The sequence below is a fragment of the Siphateles boraxobius genome, unplaced genomic scaffold (genome assembly GCF_051911475.1).
Source record: "Siphateles boraxobius isolate OS27281-9 unplaced genomic scaffold, OSU_SipBor_1 130, whole genome shotgun sequence".
Lineage (NCBI taxonomy): Eukaryota > Metazoa > Chordata > Actinopteri > Cypriniformes > Leuciscidae > Siphateles > Siphateles boraxobius.
In genome coordinates, this window is record NW_027508734.1 from 15618491 (window position 1) to 15627554 (window position 9064).

The 9064-nt window shown below is 40.0% G+C and overlaps 1 protein-coding gene across 1 annotated transcript; it reads right to left on the reverse strand.

The window, feature by feature from the left end:
* Positions 1 to 2178: 2178 nt before the first annotated feature.
* Positions 2179 to 9064, reverse strand: gpr185b (G protein-coupled receptor 185 b). The gene is made up of 2 exons (XM_077227266.1): positions 8585 to 9064; positions 2179 to 7770 (listed from the first exon to the last, which is right to left on the reverse strand). Exon 2 carries the CDS (start codon positions 7766 to 7768, stop codon positions 6770 to 6772), a length of 999 nt encoding a protein of 332 aa, XP_077083381.1. The 5' UTR covers positions 7769 to 7770; positions 8585 to 9064; the 3' UTR covers positions 2179 to 6769.

Genomic DNA, 9064 nt, shown 5'->3' on the forward strand with positions numbered 1-9064 from the left:
CAATGCAGCTTTGATTTTATATGACTATTTCTGTATGGTCACACTTAGGCTACAGGAATTTTTCACTTCATGTGACTTTGAGGCTATTCATTTTATTTCGGTTATAGGCTAGGGTAATGATAATAGTAATGATAATATAACACTATTAAACAGACACAATCTGTGAATAGATTTAAACGGCTGTGGGTGTGGGGTGGGACAGATAAAAATGTTTTCTTGTAGGCCTATATTTTTTAAGCACAGTCAAATAGATTAATCGCAACTAACATAAAAGTTTGTGTTTATATAATATGTATAGCCTACATATATATGTATGCATAAATAAATATAGAGTATGTGTGCCGTGGCCAGGACAAAACTAGAACCGAAGATGTCCTATCCCTCTGGTCATCGTAGGAAATAGTGAGTTATTGTCCGAAAACGGTTTACGGTCATCTTTCCTGTTTAAATTGTTTGTACTGTATGTGTCTAATGGAGAACGAGATCATAAATAAGGCTCACTATGATTTAAAGGCAATTATGGGGCAAACAGTAGCAGATGAGCTTGTTGTCATAAGCTAGATTAACTAGCTCACAATCAAGAGTGTTGTTTTGTTTGGTGACTCTAAAAATATTTTCTTTATTGTCTTATTTAAAGTTATTTAAACGTGTAATAACTGATAATAAACTGAGGATATATTATGTGGCGACTGGCGTATGTTTGTGTCGTGGAGGGTTCTCGAGGTGACTGTCTCAGCAGTGCTATAGTGTGACTCAGTGCTGTTGAGGCGGTGATACTGTCACCTCTCCGTTTTTGTCCGCATGCGTGGGCGCGCGCGCCCGGTGACTCATCCCTGCTTTTCATCGTGTGTTGGTTCGTGAGCGAGTGAGTAGGCAGGTTATATGTGGGTAAACCTTACTGTCATGCCTCTTCTCGCTTAAGTTGTGATTCATCCAAATTACCAGCAGGATGCGCAATTTCTCACTTAGTCTACCATTCAATCGAGGGTGAGTTCATCGTGTCGGTACATCAATGTCAATGTTTTCTTTGTGTTTAATATACAGGTGAACTCCATTAACCACAGTCCACGCACCCTTTCTTTCTCCCCGTTGTGTGCATGTAGGCTATGTGTGAAATAACAGGCAAGAGTTTACATTGCTGCTGAAGGAAACGAATTTTTACCCCAGCAAGCGTTTGTTTTCAGTTTCAGCTTCCACATATAGGACATCAAATTTCTCTAGTGTTTTTAAAGAGTTTTTGTCATTTCGTGGCACCCAAATCGCATAAAATTTGATTTGTTGTACACAATGCTCTATCTCACACTAATGTGTGTTTTTTTAACCTGTATATTTAAAGCTACATTTTATAATAGTTATAATTACTGTTTTGCTAAGGATGTGATATTAGATATTGTATTGTAGCATTTAAGGGAACCTAATTTACTTTCATCATCATCGGTTTTTATTGATCTTACACTGTTTTCCATTTAAAGTTATTCTTGTTATATTCACCTTTTAACTTTATTTGCTTCAACACATTTGGTGTCAATATTGAATTTCAGTAAATGTATCAGGCTACTATTTATGCTAGTAGCCTATCTTACAGCAAATCAATAGGCCTGCCGCCTATGTATAATTAATTGGATGTTGTCATTGGAAGTAGTATTACTATTCACTGTTAGATTATAAAATATTGCTGCGTTTAGAGTACAGAGTACAAATTTAAACATTAATATTTGGCTCATAATTAGGCCCGGAACGTAAGTAAGGGAGTAACCCAGTAATGTAACTGAGCATATATATATAAAAATAAGTCTTAAATCTTAAACTGTTTTGAGATCACCAAATAATCCATTATGGCTTTATAGTAGTGTAGTTAACTAGTAACTAAATTTTGCTGAAACTGTAATAGGCAGCCTACATTTTCTACAGCAGGCGCTTCCACGTTGATCGCCCCTTCAAAAAGGCGCGAATTGTCCATCACCTCACAGCGTGGGCTCAGCAAGATCTCTGGTGTTCAGATCCCACACTCACCGTGATCCTGACAGTGTTACGTAAAACGGAACGGCTCAATAATTCATACGCAACCCTTTTAAAGCTGAGCCGCCTTCAAACGATAACCCGTACCGGTGTGAGTCTGTCCTTCCCCCTCAAACACACACACAGATGATAAAGACACCAAACAACCATAGGCCGTGATTGAGTTTGCTGAATTTTATTTGACAAAGTATTCTCCTCGTTTTGTTTTTTTTCCTTTACCCACTCTCTTTTTGTCTCGATATTGTCATATTTACAGTAATAAAAAATAAATCATTTATAGGAAGGATTACATTCCACACTTACATTGCAATGTGTAGCATGTTCCTTTCATAAAGTGCATCGTATTTGTCAGATTTCAGTTCACAATACAAATAGAAACAAACAAAGCAAGAAAATGATCAACAACAATTACATCACAGTATCAGAGCACCCATCCACATCTCTGACCGTTTGCTAATAAGGGCCACATAATTGTGCTGACAGTTTACCTACACAAGACTTTTCCTTTAGCTCTATAAATGAGTACAAAAGTGACTGTGGATCAAAGTGAGACTTCATCAGTAACAAGAGATTTGGATTTTGGAGAACGGGCTACAATTTGGGTGCAGTGGTTACATAACCCCAGAGGCTCTTCTAAAGGCTTACTGTCTCTATCCTCTTTATTTTAGGAAGGCGCCTTCTCACTCTAATGTTGCTGTTGATGGGAAACACAGAGCTCTGCTTAATGGCCCAGAAAACGGATTTCAAGTACCCTAGATAAATGTAACATTTCATGCTCTTCAAGGTTATTTTTAGCAGGGCTAGATTTAGTGGTAATAGAGCTTCCATGCGGTTAGGTGCCGTCATTCAGACGACCTCTCTGCGTTTATGTACGCCAGCAGTGACGTCATGACAAAGGACTAAGGTAAGCTAGTCTCACTCTAAATTTTTCTTCTTTCTCTCTCTATAACTCTAAAACTAAGCCCCCATTGCCTGTGCTGTAGCTAGGAATGCAGTCATCTTATATTTTATCCACTACTGACTGAAGATATGTGAAATTCTAGATGGCTGGCTGCCTGACAAACTTCAATTCTGTGATGATATCTGTGTTGTTAGTAATTGGATAGGTCACTTTTGAGCATGAGGCTGGGGGTGGACCATCTGTCTGTAGTCTGGCACACTAAAGGGCTGTCCCAGTCCAACAGAACGCTAAAGAGAGGACTGCATTGCCGGTAGCCTTACTGGGCTCCAGTGTCCGAGAGAGAGGGTGGGATGCAGCTGTTCCCTTGGCGTTGAAAATGTTCACCACCTGGTATATTTTATAGCTTTTAGACCCTACTGTTAAAACTAGGGATGCACCGATATTAACATTTTGGCCGGTACCGATAATTATATATACAGTCAAACCAAAATTTTCTTAAGCCACTCCTTCAACATTTTTCACATTATCACAGTTTATTCGCTATAGTTTAGGAAATGGAGATAAAATATAACAAGAACTCAGAGTTATCAAATCAGTTGATATTTCACTGGTTTTGTCCATCCTTGTGTTAGACTTGTCTCTAAATTAAAATTAATTAGGTTGAATGGCTGTCAGCTGTTAAATTTAAGTACACACTTAGATAATACCAATTTACCATCTGTGATGTAAAAAGTTCGCATTAGCAATTAAAGAAAAAACACTTGAGCAAAACATGGTCAGGTCAAAGTGTCTGAATAATGTTTGGTCCCGAATTGTTATACTATTTTACTGGTAGTCCACTGTATGAGGAATATTTGGGTATAATATATCACAGTTTACTATATTCTGCTATCCTCTCTTACATAAATGAACTATAGTGTCCTGCACACACTAGTAAAAAAAATATATATCTGGTGTCTGAATAATTTTTGGTTTGACTGTATTTTAAGGCCGATAACCGATATATTGGCTGATAAATCTAAATTTTTATACTTTTTGAGAGCCTGCTTACAAAAACAAAAGTCTCACCATTAAAAGCCATGTCCCAATCACACAATTATAATGTTCTCATTATATATTTATGTAGCCTATATGACAGCACATTTTGCACTAAACTGTATCTTCCTCTTTTGAAGTGATTCCAATCATATTTCGAGCAATTCAAAACCATCATGGCGAACAGTGCGAACATCTAAAGTATCAGCTGAAGAAAATAATCCATTATTTATCACTTTAAAAAATCGATATCATTAAAAATGAACATATTTCGGCCGATACCGATATGGTGGCCGATATATCGTGCATCCCTAATTAAAACTGTCCGCTACTAAACAAACTATATCTTGTCTGTCTTCAGTAGTCAAGCTGCCTATAGTCTGGGCACAAAGCTGTATTTGGACCACTGCAGGTTTGAAGGTGAATGGCACTGTGACTGTTGACATAGTCAGGTGATGTTACAAATCATAATCCTTGTTTTTACTGATCTGATTAATGCATTAACTCAGTAAGACACTAGTAAGTGAAATTATGGCACTTTCTGCCTTGTCAACACTCTTTTTGTCTCATGTGTTTGTTTTTGTTTAGTTTTTTGTTTTTGCTTTTTTTAGGAAACCATTGATAAGAATACAGGTACTGAACACACGCACATATACACCCACACCAAAACGACATCATAAAACTCATGCCCTGATGTGTATAAAAATATACGTTTTCATACAGCATTGCATAAGAAAAATAACCGCTGCACCCCTGTACAAACTGAATCTATGGCATCCAATTGAGTACATTGTAGTGGAGATACATTACATAACGATAGAGATTTTCTGAAAAACATTGATATTTGCCTGGTGTTGTGTATTATGAGGGGTGGGTTATTTTTTATAAGTGGGCACAGTGTGACAGGTCACTGAACCCCACTCCTGACATAAGTGAGTGGTATATAAACAAATGGTCCGCTCGCTCTCGCACACAGACACACAAACAATCAGGCGTATCACATAATCGCACAAAAAAAATAGACTGGAGAATTGTTCCACAGTGTCCAGACTGTGAAATAACTCCATGTAGAAGTCCATCAGGTTTTGTACAGGTCACTAAGAGTATTGAGGTTAGTCAGAGGACATCTGGATGGGCTCTCAAGGCCAACTTTAAATACTTGTTCTACAATGTGAAAGCTCATCCTAGAAAACAGTACATTTGATTTTAAGAGCTGAAACACTCTGGTCTCACTAACCTATTCTCAGAATCTTTTTATCATGTTCAAGTCAGGAAGTAAAATTAGCTCTGTTGATGGCCTCATTGTGATTGTAGCTCTGTCGATGAACGGTACATGCTGATTCATTATTGCAGAAGAGAAATGGTAAGGCCTAAATTAAGATTCTTTGCTGCAATTGAGGGGTCGTCAAAGAACAGCTTTGACATTCATTCCCCCCTAGAAAACACAAGGCTTTGTTATGGTCATATTTCAAGCTCCACAAATATACATTTGTACCTCACGGTACATATAAAATATTACAATTAATCCTTTAGCTGTTAGTGGTTTCATTTGCGCCATTTTGAGAGTCATAGTGTTTCTCGGTTTTGTCTTTTGAGTTTCTTGTGTGTTTTTGGTTGTACAGCATAATTTAAATCCAATTTGGCAGATTCAGTAATGTGTTTTTCAAATCTCACATGCCATTTCAAGATCTTTTTTGGCCTGGTTATCTGGTCTTTTAATAGGCCTCCATGTAGATCTATTTACACACAAGCCCGCCCCTAACACTGATCTCTGATCTGACTGAGTAATTATGCACTCTACACACTCAGTTATATCTGATAATTGCTGGAATCATTTTGCTGTAAAGACCCAAATCTTTTGTCTCATTTAAGCATTCCTGCCCCAGTTGGTCTTTTGCAGAATTGCTTTAAGAAGATGTTTTCTGCATCGAATTTACAGCATTGTGGCTGACACCTCATTTGGCGCTTAAACTTTCATTAACCCGCCGTTATGCACCAAAACCAAAACGTTTGCTCGATAGATTCCAGAGACCTAAAATGTGTGAAAATGTGAAAATATGATTTGCTTCACAACTTTGTGGCAGCAGATATTTTGTTGTCATTAGGGACGTAACAAACAAATTCAGTATGTCTAAACAAACTGACTTTTCTTTTTTAAATATTAGATTTATGATATGAAGTTTCTCTGCAGAATGACGTGTAGTAACAAATAAAAAGAGGTCATGTTTTTTTTTTTTCTTGCATCATAATTTCAGTTGGTGAGATGATTTTAAAAATAGTGATTTGATAAATCTGGCTGTAAAGCGATAGATGCCAGAAGCGGTATAATTTTCACTCGCGGGACTGTGTTTTCTTTGTCATTCATACATTTTTAAGTGAACACGGATATAAGTGTTAGAGGCAGGTTTGCAAGGGAATAGCCTCATTGTCTCTGCCACTGTCCTTGGTTCTGAAAGCACTCCCATAGCATGAACGTGTAAACGAAAGCTGTTTACAGCTTTCTTCACACAAATCAGGTCGATTTTTACTATTAATGGTGTTTTTTAGATGTATAGTATATTGATATTTGTCACTGGGCCTGTACGACATATCTCAGATTATGTCTACAATTTGATATTTTGTGCAACGAGGTGTACTATGCATTAAAGAAATATGCAAATTATACATTTGCAGGTTGACATCTTGGATCTCAACAGCTACTGCCCAACCCGCAACGTTTGACTGGGATCCCATCAAGGGAAAACATCATATCATTAACACTGACACGGTACAAACCAATTATATGAGATAGACACAACGCATAGGTAGTCCGACCTATACATCGCTCGATGTCCTTGGCCGCAAGGAGAAGTTGGACGGCACGCATCCGCAGCAGGCTAGCCACAGGGATTTCTGGATGTCCGGATTTCTGTAAGCGTATATGATTGGGTTTATGACCGAGTTGCATGTCGCCGGCAGCACTGTTGCATATGTGTAGATCATTGGGTAGCTGGAGTCTGCCACGATCGAATACATAGCGAAGGGCATCCAACATGCGGCAAAGGTGCAGAGGATGACGGAGAGCGTGGATACACCTTTTGTGGTGGAAATGGCCATGAACTGGTGCTGAACAGCGATTTGCTGTGCATGGCGGAAGGCAATCTTACAGATCTGTAGGTAAAGCTGCATTATGAGGGCAAACACCAGCAAAAACGTCACAGCGAGCACCACAGCATTGTTCTTGGTGACCGGCCGGCAGATACTGCAGCTGGCCTCGTCTCGGAGGCAGTTCCAGCCGAGCACTGGCATTAGGCCCAGGATGATGCACACCAGCCAGATGAGAACCACCACGACATACGTGAATGTTACCGTGCGCTCTGTGTGGTAGGTCAGAGCGTTGTACAGGGACAAGTAGCGATCCACTGTGATGGCCAGGATGTTGAGCACTGATGCGGAGAAGGCGGCGATCAGCAAGCCGACAGAGATCAGAGTCGCAAACTCTTTGTTCAGCATATAGATGAAAACGAAGTTAAGAATGAGGCCAAGTCCTGCAAGCAGGTCCGCGAACGCGAGGCTCCCTATCAGAATGAACATGGGGGCTCTCAAGGTGGGCGTGTAGAAGAGGATGGCAATCACGATTGCATTCTCGCAGGAGATGAGCGTGCCTGTCACACACAGTGCAATGTCCCACGGGCTAACGGGAAGAGGCCTCAGCTCTGCTGTCCGCACCGGTGATGAGTTCCGCACATCCAGGAGATTCCACGTGCCCGCCGTGGAGAGGGAAGAGGTGTTTTGAAGTTGGTTGCTCATTGCTGCTGCAAGAGAGTGAATCATAGCTGATGGTGGGTGTGGGGGGGGGGGGTGAAAGAGAGAGAGGGGTGCGGTAGTGAAGATAAGAGAGAATGTTTATGTCAGTGGAAAGGTAATGAGAATAGGATATATGTCAAAAGAAATATGCCTGAAGCCTCTGAACCTGATGACACAGTCTCTTGTTCTTAGGGCAGTCAATAAAATAACTAGGCTGAGTATGATATGCGTTTACAAAATTTGTCATTAGCTAGAATTTTCGGATTTTATAATTATTTCTGGCAAAGTGTTGATTTGTGGTTAATTAGAAATTAAATAGTCGTTGAGCACTTGGGAGGCGCAATTATCACATTTTGAACCACCAAAACAATGTATTAAATTGCATCCGGACGAGCTGTAAATATGCAATATGTCGCTTAGTTTACTGCTGCATGTGCATTTCATTGGGGAAGGTTTATTAATCAAGCAGTCCCGACAAAACGCACGCACTTCACTTTGTTTCTATTTTTAGTAATTGTCTAAAAATAAGACGCGCCACCTCAGTGCACGGGTCTCTTATGAAGGCTTCGTGTATGCTTCCAGAATCCACAATGATGCGCTTTTTCCTGACGCCATAGACGCAGGCACATTTGAACTCGTTCATTCATAAATTTCCACCTCACCGACCTGGCTATCTATAAACTGACCAAGAAAGACTGCAAAGGACTCGGAAAGGTCAAGCCTCCGGCAATTTATTTAAATACACTGGTGTCGGTTGAAAACCAATTATTGCAATTCAATGACACGTTTAACTAAGACATATTCATACAAAAGAAAGCACAAATGTGCATCAGCATACGGTACCTCAGTGCCATGAAGCTGCAATGCCTTTTTCTCCCCCGAGCTCGCGCGCAGTCCGTGCCTGTCATACGAGAGGAGATGGAGATGAGAGAGGAGATAGAGGACCCAGAAAGAGACGGAGAACAACATAAAAGAATAATTAAAATGCGGTTTGTTTCACGTAGTTGAGTAAAACCGTAAATCTTTCGCGGGTTAAGTCCTGTGGAAAAGCGAGGTGCCCGTCAGTTAACATGGCTAATTCTGTTGGTAGGACGATAGCTCTGCCTCGCTTGATATTCCCCCCATTGGACCTCGAGCGATGATTCTCCCCTCTGACGTCAAGAGTCCTCACAACAGTCATGATCGAGTCTGTGAATCAGAGATGCTGTGGACGGAATATTAATAATAAAACACGTTCAGACAACAACACGAATACCACTATAAGGACAAGATACAAGCGCGTCTCAGTCTGTGTCATTCCCCCAGTACCGGACCATTGTCTCC

Excerpts from the sequence above, each read along its gene's own strand:
- gpr185b (XM_077227266.1), bottom strand. The coding sequence starts at position 7,768 with ATGATTCACTCTCTTGCAGCAGCAATGAGCAACCAACTTCAAAACACC.